At 38.5% G+C, this 12,587-nt stretch overlaps 1 protein-coding gene across 8 annotated transcripts in view; it reads right to left on the bottom strand.

The window, feature by feature from the left end:
- Positions 1 to 12,587, bottom strand: part of AHCTF1 (AT-hook containing transcription factor 1) — a 71,099-nt gene that overhangs the window by 27,512 nt on the left and 31,000 nt on the right. For 7 of the 8 annotated variants that reach the window (XM_045587140.1, XM_045587141.1, XM_036453389.2 and 4 more), the window contains 7 exons: positions 9,371 to 9,511; positions 8,661 to 8,765; positions 7,533 to 7,626; positions 6,848 to 6,971; positions 6,481 to 6,537; positions 5,534 to 5,680; positions 1,379 to 1,566 (listed from right to left, as the gene is read on the bottom strand). In XM_045587140.1, the coding sequence (XP_045443096.1) occupies positions 1,379 to 1,566; positions 5,534 to 5,680; positions 6,481 to 6,537; positions 6,848 to 6,971; positions 7,533 to 7,626; positions 8,661 to 8,765; positions 9,371 to 9,511 (856 nt within the window). The remainder of the gene's footprint in view (positions 1 to 1,378; positions 1,567 to 5,533; positions 5,681 to 6,480; positions 6,538 to 6,847; positions 6,972 to 7,532; positions 7,627 to 8,660; positions 8,766 to 9,370; positions 9,512 to 12,587) is intronic. The other variant, XM_045587142.1, reaches the window with a different exon arrangement.

Raw genomic sequence — 12,587 nt, forward strand, 5'->3', positions numbered from 1 at the left:
TACTTCCTAATTCATTATTTTGAGGACACTAAATTTCTACATGTCTAGCTAACCTATTAGTAAACTACAAAAGTTTTCTTCTGATTCAACCCTCACCCTTCAGAAATACATTCTGTTTAACCAAATGGAACAAAGAAAACTTAACTTTCTGAGTGGTGACACTAACATGCTATTTGGTTCACAAGTGATGCTTGGGGGTGAATAAATGACCAATTCATAAAAACATCAACATGACCAAACACCTAGCTAGAGTGACTCAGTGGTTGAGGCTCATCCTGTGCACCGAACAGTTGATGGTTTGATTCCGTCAGGGCACATACCTGGCCTGCAGTTGGAGCACAATGAAAGGCAACCAGTTGATGTTTCTCTCTCACATCAATGTTTCTCTCTCTCTTGTCCTTGGGGGAAAAAGAAAACAAAACAAAAAGCACAGACCAACCAAAAAGATAGAAACAAAACACACATTACGAGTTGTATAAAGTTACAATTTGGTAAGAAATTTCAGTTCCAAGCAATTTCCCCAACTAATTTAGTTAATAAGAAAACTCAATAACCATACCATGATATTTTCAACCATACCATTTAACTTGTCACCATTAATATATATGGTAAATGTACCATGCTGATATATTAAACACAAGAGAACATTAAAACACTGCCAAAATAAGAATATAAAGATATCTGCTCAAATACTGTTAAAGTGTTAAGATGTGAAACCTGAACTTTCTTAAATTATTTAAATAGATGCTTCAAGACTTCCTTTCTATAATAGTGCAATGGCAACTATCAAATGCAAAGAACTGCAATACCTGAAAACTAGTATTACCCAAATACTGGAGTACCTTCACTGGGTTATACCTCAAAGAACAGAATTATTATTTCCCCAGCTGGGCAGTTAGCTAGAGCATCGTCCCCATAAGCCAAGGTTGTGGTGCCATCCCGTCAGGGCACATCCCAATGAATACATAAATGGAACAACAAAGCAATTCTTCTCTCTCCCTGTTCCTCTCTCTCAAACCAAAAAATAAACACACACACACACCAACTCAAGATGATTTTATTCTCCCTCAGTACTTCTGGCTCCTTTTCAGTATACTCAGACATTAACTATCCATGCAGGAGACTACCAATATTATCAATTAGCAACAGATAAAATTTTAAACCTCAGTTTGGTTTCCTCTTTTATTCAAGGTACTTCTTATTTATTTTATTCTAGATAAAAAATGTTTTACATTTTTCTTAAGGTTGAAAAATGAAGAATTGTAAGAATATTATGTAATACAATAAAAGCAAAATATAAACTGCTACTATACCATCAATACCATTTATTAACAGATTTGATCAAAAGTTTGATTATACTTTCAACGTATGTACTTACCTATTAAAAAGCAAAACAGTGATGTGAAGGATAATATCACTATCACTGGACACTGTTGGCTTCATTGTCTGAATATATCTGAGGGCTTGTCTGTGCTCACCCTGACTCATAAAGGCTTGAATAATCTTAGAATGCTGCCATGAGAAAGGTTTTGCAGTAGCTGGATGAAACAGAAGATCCAAACCATTCTGCAAAAAAAAAAAAATGATAGGAAAACTGGTAAATACAAATATGCTTTGCATTTATAAAGCACATCTTTAAAAAGACAGGCAATACCAAAGCCACAAAACCCAAGATAAAACCAGTGTAAATGTCAACTTTTGGCCGAAACCGGTTTGGCTCAGTGGTAGAGTGTCGGTCTGCGGACTGAAAGGTCCCAGGTTCGATTCCAGTCAAGGGCATGTACATTGGTTGCAGGCACGCACGCCTGGTTGGCAGAGAGCGGCCGAATCTTTATGCGGGCACATCCCCGGTAGGGGGTGTGCAAGAGGTAGCTGGTCGATGTTTCTCTCTCATCGACTTTTCTAGCTCTATCCCTCTCTCTCCTCTCTGTAAAAAATTAAAATATATTTTTTTAAAAATGTCAACTTATGGTATACTTTATTTTAAACAAAAGCTTTATAAAAAACATCATGCTGAAAAAGATCTCTTTGGGAGAAACCAAGATGGCGGCATAGGGTAGACACCTGAATGCAGCCTACCACAACAAATTTGAATTTAGAACTGAAAAACAGGGGAGGCATTGCCCTGAAGCGCCAGACGGCTGGCTGAGAGGAGGCTCTGCCATCTGGGAAGGAGAGAGAAGGCACGCTGAACCTCAGGAACTGTGAAGGTACGGAGAACTGTGTGTGCGAAAAGGCGCTGGCTTAATCCCGGTGCGGAGAGGAAGGGCCGACCGAGATTGCTGCTGGCTTACTCCCTGCACGCAGAGAGGGCGGGCCGGGCTGAGTTCGCTACTGGCTTACTCCTGGCGCGGAGAGGGCGAACAGCTAACGCGGCTGGCTTTCTTGTCCGAGAGGAAAACAGAATCACCCTATTGCTCTGATAAACGGCCCCAGACAGGGAGAGGCCAGACTGTCAGGCAGTGGGCAGAGATCTCTTGGAGGTGTGTGAAGCCAGAGGCCATTACTGCGGGACTTGGGGAGGAGCCGAAGGGAAAACAAAGTTTGTCTGCACCAACCCGAGACTCCGCCCTACCTGTGGCTGAGCACAGAAGCTCTCCCAGAGGCTGGCTTTCTCTAAGGAGGGACTTGCAGGAATCCAAAGCTTGTCTGCGCCTTTACCAAAGAGGTGCGCGCACGCGCCTGCAACCAATCTTCCAAAACTCTCCAAGAACAGGACTTTTCTAAGGTGAGACTGACAGGGAACCAAAGATTGTCTGCGCCACCCCGAGACCCCGCCCTATTCAAGCGGAGTGCAGAAGCCCTCCTAGCTGAGACACTGCTGATCCTCACAGCCAATTGGCTTGGAGATCAACGCTTCCCAGTGATACCAACAATAAGCAAGGCTTAACAACAAGACTGCACACACAGCCCACAAAGAGCTACACCAAGACTGTCCACCGCAGGTAACTGGGAAGGCTGTGCTACTGGGCTCTACCAGAACACCTAGCACACAAAGCTATTCCATCAAATCAGGGAAACAACTAAAATGCAGACAAGAAGAAGGACACAAAGGAAGGAGATGGAGGAAAAGAAAAGATTGGACATTGAGTTCAAAACTACAATTATAAGGTTATTCAACAATATCCTAAAAAAGGCCGATAAAATAAATGAGACCTATGAGGATATGAAAAGGGAGCAACTAGAAATAATAAGGGATCAACAAGAAATGAAGAAAACATTGTCTGAAATAAAAAATATTATACAAAGTCCTAAAAACAGACGAAGATCGCAAGAATCAAGACAAAGATTTAGAACACAAAGAGCCAGAGGACACTCCTCTGCAGAAGGGAGAAGATAAGAGAATCCAGAAAGTTGAAGATAGTGTAAGAAACCTCTGGGACAATTTCAAGCGAACCAACATCACAATTATGGGAATTCCAGAAGAGAGAAAGCAAGATATCGAAAGAGTACTAGAAGAAATAGTGACAGAAAACTTCCCCCACCTGGGGAAAGAAATAGACTTAGAAGTCCAGGAAGCCCGCAGAACCCCAAACAAAAGGAATCCAAGGAGGACCACACCAAGACATATCATAATTAAAATTCCAAGAGCAAAAGACAAAGAGAGAATATTAAAAGCAGCAAGAGAAAAGCAGGTAGTGACCTATAAAGGAGCACCCATAAGATTGTCAGCTGATTTCTCAACAGAAACCATGCAGGCCAGACGGGAATGGCAAGAAATATTCAAGGTGATGAATAACAAGAACCTACAGCCAAAAATAATTTACCCAGCAAAGCTATCACTCAGAATCAAAGGACAGATAAATAGCTTCACAAATAAAAAAAAGCTAAAAGAGTTCATCACCACCAAACCAGAATTATATGAATTGCTGAAGGGGGTTATTTAGGAAGAGGAAGAAGATAAAGATAAAAATTATGTTCAACAAATACGTAGCTATCAACAAGTGAATCTAAAAACTAAGGGAACTAAAAAATCTGATGAACAATATTAACTGGTGAATATAATAGAATCAGAGGTATGAAAGGGGAGTGGACTGACGATTCTCAGGGAAAAGGGGAGTGGGGGTGCGGGAAGAGACTGAACAAAAACTGTGCACCTATGGATGAGGACAATGGGGGATGGGGAAAGGACAGAGGGTGGGGTGGGAACCTGGTGAAGGGGAGCAATTGAGGGGGGGAACAGGATCACATTTGTAATAATCTGAACAATAAAGATTAAAAAAAAAAAAAAACCCTCATGCTTTTGAGAACTCATAATACCAATTATACAAATTCTTTCCATAACCAACTTCATATATTAATGCTAAATCCTACCTTCTGTGGTCCCCCCCCCCCTCCAATAAACATATTTCTAACACTAGAGGCCTGGTGCACAAAATGCATGCATGGGGGTCCCTCAGCTCAACCTGCACCCTTTACAAGTCAGGAGCTCTTGGGGGATGTCCTACTGATGGCTTAGGCCCACTCCCCGTGGTTCCCTGTGGTTCCCTGTGGGCCTGGAGGTTTTGCTGCAGCCATGAAGATGAAGCCCACATGCCCTTGCTCTCTGCTGTCTGCCTGCCAGGCCTGGGGGCTTCACTGACATCAACACACTAAGGAAGTCCCTGCCGCAACCTACCTGCACTATTAGTAATTGTTATCTACTTGTTTCCTTCTCTAAGGAGTGAGAAACCTGGAGTTTCATCTTTTTTTTTTTTTTTTTTTTTAATATATTTTATTTATTTTTTACAGAGAGGAAGGGAGAGAGATAGAGAGCCAGAAAAGTCGATGAGAGAGAAACATCGACCAGCTGCCTCCTGCACACCCCCCACCGGGGATGTGCCCGCAACCAATGTATTGCAATACATGCCCTTGACCGGAATTGAAACTGGGACCTTTCAGTCCCCAGACCGACGCTCTACCACTGAGCCAAACCAGCTTCGGCTGGAGTTTTATCTTTGTACTAGAGGCCCGATGCATGAAAATTTATGCACTAGAGGGCAGTGTCCCTCAGCCTGGCCATTCCCCTTACAGTTCAGGGGACCTCAAGGGCGGGAGGCAATGCCCCTATCACACCTCTGCTGCTGCCACTGCTGGCAGTGCAAGCTTTGGCCTGCTGTGGTTACCTGAGCCTTTGGTGGCCCTTGGTGGCTGGGCAGCCTCTATCCGAGGGTTGCCTGCACCTTGGGCTGGCCCTGGGCTGCTGGGAGGCTAAGAGGACCGGGGAACTCCAGGGGCAGGTACCCCCGAGGGGCTGAGACTGGGTGCTGCTATCTTATAGCTGTAGGCATTGGCATCTTTGAGGGTGTGACAGTCAATTAGCATATCCCCTCCTTATTGGCCATGGGCACCACCATTTTGTGAGGGTGAAATGGTCAATTAGCATATTCCTTTTTATTAGATAGGATTCTTACTGCCTAAGGAAGTGAAGGCATTTGAACTAACTCCTTAAATTACCTCTAGAAATAGATTCAATCATATCCTTAATATAAATTTTAACTATTATTTTAATAGTTTACAAAAGCTTTAATTCTAGGTGAACTAACAGACTCACCTCATAGTCATTATGATCTATCAGCCAAAATCCTTGAATAAGTTTAACTTGGTCCCAAGTAATGGCAAAGGCAGTTGGAAATGATTCAATTGAAGTATCTGTTTTGTTTGGATATGAATGCATAATATCAAGTAGCAAATAAATGGTCTTTTAAAAAGAGGGTTAAGGACAATAAACAAAAACTTCTATTTATAATAGATAGCAATAGAATATAGCAGGAATGATTCTTGAAAGACTTTCGTTTTAGAAAACCACTATGAATACCCAGCCAGCTGGGGGGAAGTAGTTTTATTATATGTGGGTATAGGTAATCCCACACCAACTTCCTTCATTCTCAACAGGAAGTACCACCACAGAAGGGAAGAACTAAAGCGTATTCGCTTCATGAAGTCGGTAGCTTAGCAAATTTAAGAAAGAAAGCTATAGACAAATTCCATTAGCCAGCAAAACTTGGCAGCTTAAGCAAATGCATCAAGTGTCTTATAAAATATGAACAGAATTGCACGTTTTCAGATTAATAACTGACATTAGGACAAAAACCTTACTGCAATGACCACAGGTCTCAACACAATGTCTAACGTGATAATTAAGCTATTTTAAATGCACTCATATTCAGTACATAAGTTAACCTATTTGAGAATGACTACTTGCCAGTAATGTTTTAGAACTGCTGCTTTTAACTTTGGTAGTGTCTCAGACACATTTGAGAATCTGATAAAAGCACTGGATCCTATCCCCACAAAAATAAACATAAAACAAAAGTTTGCTTAATTTCAGGTTAACCACAGACCATATGAATCCAACAACCCGCAGATCCTGGGTTAAGAAACCTCTTTTAAAAAAATTCAAATGTGAAGTTGAGATTGAATTAGGTTGTGAATTGGTTCCTACTTTTCTGAAATTTTGTAATTTAGGTAATACAGGATTTAATAAAAATTTTAGGATACAATAAAATGTTTGCTTGTTTCAGTAACGTTGTCTAGTAGGTATATGTCAAGTAGTGCCTGTAAAAGAGATAAAAAAAAAAAAATTCAGTGTATTTTATATACCCACTAGAGACCAGATGCACGAAATTCATGCAGGAGTAGGCCTTCCTTCCCCCGGCTGCCATCACCGGCTTCCCTCTGGCACCTGAGACCTGGGCTTCCCTCGCATGGAAGGACATCTGTCTAATTAGCATATTACACTTTTATTATTATAGATTTATTCACACTCCTTGTTTTCCCAAGACTGTGCCAGGTGTGAAAACTCAGTTAAGCATACATCCCTCCCCACAACTTTGAGGACTCTTCAGTGATACCATTGCAAACCTACATGTAGAGTAGGAGGAGGATATTTTCCTGTGCCTCCTTCATCTCGTTTCCATAACTTCTCAACTCGTTCTCCTAACTGAGAAACCATTCCATCGATCATCAAATAATCAGAGTTCCATTTCCCACTGCAATAAGGGCAACATTAAAGATTATTTAATATTAGTGGTAATTATTATTATCAAAACAATAGCATTAAATTCTTAAAAGTAATGATCCCAATTATTAAAGGGAGAAGAGTTGGGACGCTGGAGGGGGGGAGAGGAAATAAGGGGGGAAAAACAAAGTCGTCCAACTGCTGAGATGCAACTGTTAATGGAAAGAATGTAAAACAACTGGTGACCTACTTTATGCTCTTCTGATGAATAGCAGCTTCGTTTTTTTTCTGAATAAGAATTCTCAGAAAAAACACGTTTAAAATTATAGACTCTCCTCTAATAATGAATGGTGGTAAATAGCTTTCTTTAGGAAATAATAAATAGCTATACTCAAGTTCTAAAGTAAAAGTGTGACCATCAGGTCAAGGCAAACATTACAAATAAAATAGTAATGTTGATAACAAATTCTGAGAATTCCACCCATTTAATCATTTTATAACATGGTGAATTCTGTTCTACTTCAGAAGGCTTTTTGACTTCTTACAGAAGAAATTTCTAAAATGTTGTTTGAAGATTCTGGATGTACTATACCTTGATAAAAGCTCACACTTCTGCCGACGACTGGTGTAGTAGTTCTGAATTACAGGGTAGTTGTAGCATAACCTTGACAACTGCACAGCATCATCTAGATTGTTTTTTTAAGAGTTGGAGAAAAAGCTAGTAATATTTCCAAAATATCCCAACAATACTTAGATTACTCACATTGATATTTTTCTATAATTTTATATTGTTGTTTAATTTGTAGGCTTCCTAAATTTCAGTAATACTACCCATCCCTTTATTAATAGATGCATAAATGAGAAAAGCAAGTCTCCCAGAAACACCTGTAACAACAAGGATGCTAAGAGAATTATGAAAGAACAGATCAACAGCAATCATGGACAGAGAGAGAAGCAAGCTAAAATAAAATCTAATGCGAATCCTGGAAATGCAAAAAGTTAGTAAGTTTTAGAAGTGTATTTAAACAAATATAGCAAAAGTCAAATTCTCTAATTCTTGATATTGGCATCAATCATTAGATAAAACAGGAGTGGGGGACATCCGGCCTGCAGGCTGTGTAAGACCTTCGAAATCACTTGGTCTGGCCCTGCCAGGGCATTAGTGGTGATGATTAAATGTTTAACCAAATATAGCAGGTTAATTTTTAGGTTGATAATTTTGTATGGCCCCTGAATGATATTATAAATATCCACATGGCCCTTGGAAGAAAAAAGGTTCCCCACCCCTGAGATAAAAGGTATTTTAAATGATGGTAAATATTCGTCAATAACCATATTTAAAAAATCCCTTAAAATAAAAAGATTGACAAATTAGATTACAAGATGCCTAAGTTCTATGGACCTAAATTACAGCTGGTGATATTGAATGAAATATGGACCTAAATTATAGCTGGTGATATTGAATGAAATTTCAGAAGCCATAATATTCTTTCCTTCAAAATGTTCTTTAACCCAATAAACATGTATGGAAAACCTGAGTATCAAGCATGGGGTGAGGTGCTGAAGATAAAAAGAAAGAATGTAAGAAAAGAAGATAAGAAAAAAAGAAACATAAGTGAGGTGGCAGAAGAAAGAAATCCAAAACATTAGAACACAACCACAAAATTATTAAGATTTAAGAAGGTTTCAATTATATTTATAGATTAAGTAAATATTTTACCTAAGCCCTCCGGTAAAAGCCCAGAATGAGAGAACCAAAGAACCATTTGTGCATACTGACAGATGAGCTGTGAAACCATACACTTATTGGTTAAGTTCATACGACCTGTAAAGAAGAGTTAAATATCAGTTGTTTAAATTCAACCACAAATGAAAAATCAAGACACTCGCAAGATTTAAAAACTAATGAATTCTTTGGTAATTTTTAACAGTGAATTAAAAATTAGCTTGAACAAATAACTCACTACAGTAGATGTTTTAGGTATGCTTCTATCTCAGCTACACTTCCATTCACCTAATTTCCAAAGTCAAGTTTATACACTGATATAAACTATACAGTATCATTAATACAGGCTGTTCACATCAGGCCTTTAAATGAAACTGTTTTGTTTAAATGGCAAAACAGCAGAAAACATTATAATGACCTCTTGTGAATAAAAACTTATGTATAATTAAAAACTTTGCAATTCTACTATAAATGTACTACCTTAACAGTCATTAGGTTTAAATCCAAAAGTTCCCACATTTATTTAAGTTAAGCATGGGATCATGATATACCTAATAGCGTTATGTAGCTTTTCATAAAACAAAAGCACAGCATTTGAGAAATAATGGCCTTTTTAAACAATGATCCATCTACGACAGGAAATTTTTTTCTTTTAAGAAGTCAGTAAGTAAAATTTAACAAAATTTATATAAGATTTTGCACACCTCTTTCCGTGATCTCTTGTGCCTCTGTTGCAAAACAGCTTAAGACTGTATTAAGATTGCTAAGAAGCAAATGGCATTGTTGAATAGACTGTATAGTCTGTGGATCAATGAAACGACACGAACCATCAAATAATGGTGTACCTTTCAAGGATAAAATATACAATCAGTTTTGAAACAATAAATCTGAAATAATTAAATTCACAACTGAAAACTTTCTCAAATTCCTACTGACCACAGAATTATTCTATACATTATGAGCTTTACAAAGACAAGCTTGAAATGGCAAACACCCTCAAGGAACCTAGAAGGGATAGACACAATAACTTTTTTTGAATGTAGAATTTGGTAAGCAGAAGGTAGAAAAGGTGATACAGATTCAATAAAAATCAGTATATTCATTATACTCCTTCAAATAAATCTTTCATGTCAGAAATGTTATGCATATATTGTTTTGCAATTATTAAGAACTTCCTTCCACCTCCAGTCTTCAAAAGTTAGACATTAAAATGAAGGCTCAGATAAAGACTTATTACAATAAAATTACAGGCATGTTATAATTCATTGTAGACTCAGTTGTCCTTTCATTTTGAATTAAAGATTGAATTTACAAATCCTTTGGGAGGGTGTTTTAGTTGCTATTGGTTGCATCTTTTGATAAGATTTAATTGCACTGACATTTATATATAATCGCATTTTACTATATAATGTGTAATATTTGATATATCATTTAAAACAAATATCTTGAATTCTAAAACCTTTCTTCCTCAAATCAAATTATTTGCTTTATGCCCTGGCCAGATAGCTCAATTGTTGTTGGGTAGAGCATCGTTGCAATATGCCAAATATTGTATTTTGACCCCCAGTCCAGGCATATAGAAAAATCAACCAATGAATGCATAAATAAGTGGAACAACAAATCAATCTCTCTCCCTCCCAGCTATAAAGTCAATTTTAAAAACTTGGAAAAAAATATTTGCTTTACTTTTAATACATTTAGTATACTTATTTTTTAATTATTATTTTACCTTAAAAAAACACACAAATCTTCATTAACCATTAATTACGCTTAAGGCAGTAACAATGGCTGAGTTATTACCAAGTTCAACCCTGAAACACATGATGCTAAAAAAAATAATAAAATACATAGATTTTTATAAGCTGAACTGAATTTTTTCTTTTTTAAATAACTTACATTATTAATCCTAAAAACATTTTCTCCTGAAAAAAATTAAATATATTTTGACCCTTATTCTGAATTATCAGAGTATTACTGAAATATTTAAAATATTTTACTCCATGTTTATAGTTTTGTGAGTATGCGCTAAAATACAATAGAACCTCATGTCTTCCTGTAAAAGTTTGATTTTAAAATTCTATTAAGGATAAATTTTTAAAAATCCATTTGTTCACTCTTCATAATAGAAATAAAAGCATATGCTTTTAAATAACTTTAATTTTACTTTCACATACAGAGCAATCGTTTCTGCACTAATTGGGCATAATGAGTTTTTAATATTCACAGAAACCTCAAAACTCAAAGTGTACAATCATCAAGAAGGAAAATGCCCTGGCATGCCTGATAATGACATCTGTTAGAAAACAAATGATGAGGAGAACCAAGATGGTGGCATAGGGAAACACTGTACTGGCTGCCTTTCACAACCACATCAAAACTATAACTAAAGGAGAGAACAGCTACCATCCAGAACCACAGGAAAACTGGCCGAGTGCAAGTTCTTCATCTAGGAGGAGAAAAAAGCACATTGAAACTGGTAGGATGTGTGCAGGTGCGGAGGTACTGAGGCATGTGCAAAATGGGCTGGCAACTGGGTACGCCAGGAGGGAGATACAAGCTCCCAATTGCTCTGAACTCCAGTTCTAGGCGAGACTTATACCGGGAGAAACTGGACTGTGTGGCACCGGGCTGGAATGTGAGAGTGGCTTTCCCTAAGGTGCTCGCATCGATCACTGTTTCTGCATAGGGGCAAGGGATGCGGACATGGCTGATTTAGCAGCCATTGCTGTTTGCTCTGCTCAGGTGATTCCCCAAGACCCCACCCCACCCAATTAACAGCCCCACCCAAGCTGTGCACAGAGGCTTTTGCATACAAATGGCCTGGCCTTTTGCAGCCTAACCTAACAAACTGCAGCCGGGTCAGAGAGCTCAAAAGCTGCCAAAAGAAGAGTCAAGGCTCTTGGCAGCAGTAGCCTGCCTTGCTTCACAGCTGGACCTCATCTGGGCACTTCGAAACCCCAAACCAAGAGGAGGAATCAGCAGATCTCTCTGTAGCTCATGCTGAGTGGCTGACTTTACACCTCCTTGGAAATCCAAAAGCCAGTGTACACAGTGGTCAGTGGAGATCATATCAGATTACAATTCTTCACATCCATAAGAAACACACTTAAGGGGCAGACTCAATGATCACCAAAGCCCCACTGAAGCAAGTTCTGCCCCATAAGGGTGTTTACAGAACAGAATTTTTTCCTTTGTAGACACAGTTGGTCCTCACAGCCAATTGGTGTGGAGGTCAATTCTTTCCAGTGATACCAACAACAATCAAGACTTAACTACAACAAGACTGTGCATACAGCCCACAAAGGGGAGCACCAAGAGTGTCCACCTCAGGTAACTGGGAGGCTGAGCCATTGGGCCCTATAGGATACCTAGCATACAAGGCCACTCTACCAACACAGGGAAGCAGCCAAAATTCCGAGACAAAGAAACATGTCACAAATGAAAGAAATGGAGGAAAGCAAACTACTGGATATAGAGTTCAAAACCACAGTTAAAAGGTTACTCAAGAATTTACAAGAAACCTCCGAGGAAATTAGTGATATTTTCAAGGATCTTAGTAAGAATGTCAAAAAAATGGAAAAGACTCAGTCAGAAATTAAGCATACACTGACTAAAATAAAGAAAAATATACTGAAATTCAACAGCAGACTAGAGGATCCCAAGAATCAAGTCAATGATTTGAAATATGGGAAAGCAAAAAACATCTAACTAGAAGAGCAAAAAAGAAAAAAGAATCCAAAAATATGAATATAGTGTAAGGAGCCTTTGGGACAACATTAAGAGTAACAACATCAGAATTATGGGGGTGCCAGAAGAAGAGAGTGCAAGATACTGAAAACCTATTTGAAGAAAAGATAACAGAAAACTTCCACCACCTGGAGAAAGAAAATAGACTTACAAGTCCAAGAAGCACAGAGAACA

The sequence above is a fragment of the Pipistrellus kuhlii genome, unplaced genomic scaffold (genome assembly GCF_014108245.1).
Source record: "Pipistrellus kuhlii isolate mPipKuh1 unplaced genomic scaffold, mPipKuh1.p scaffold_m20_p_25, whole genome shotgun sequence".
Taxonomy (NCBI): Eukaryota; Metazoa; Chordata; class Mammalia; order Chiroptera; family Vespertilionidae; genus Pipistrellus; species Pipistrellus kuhlii.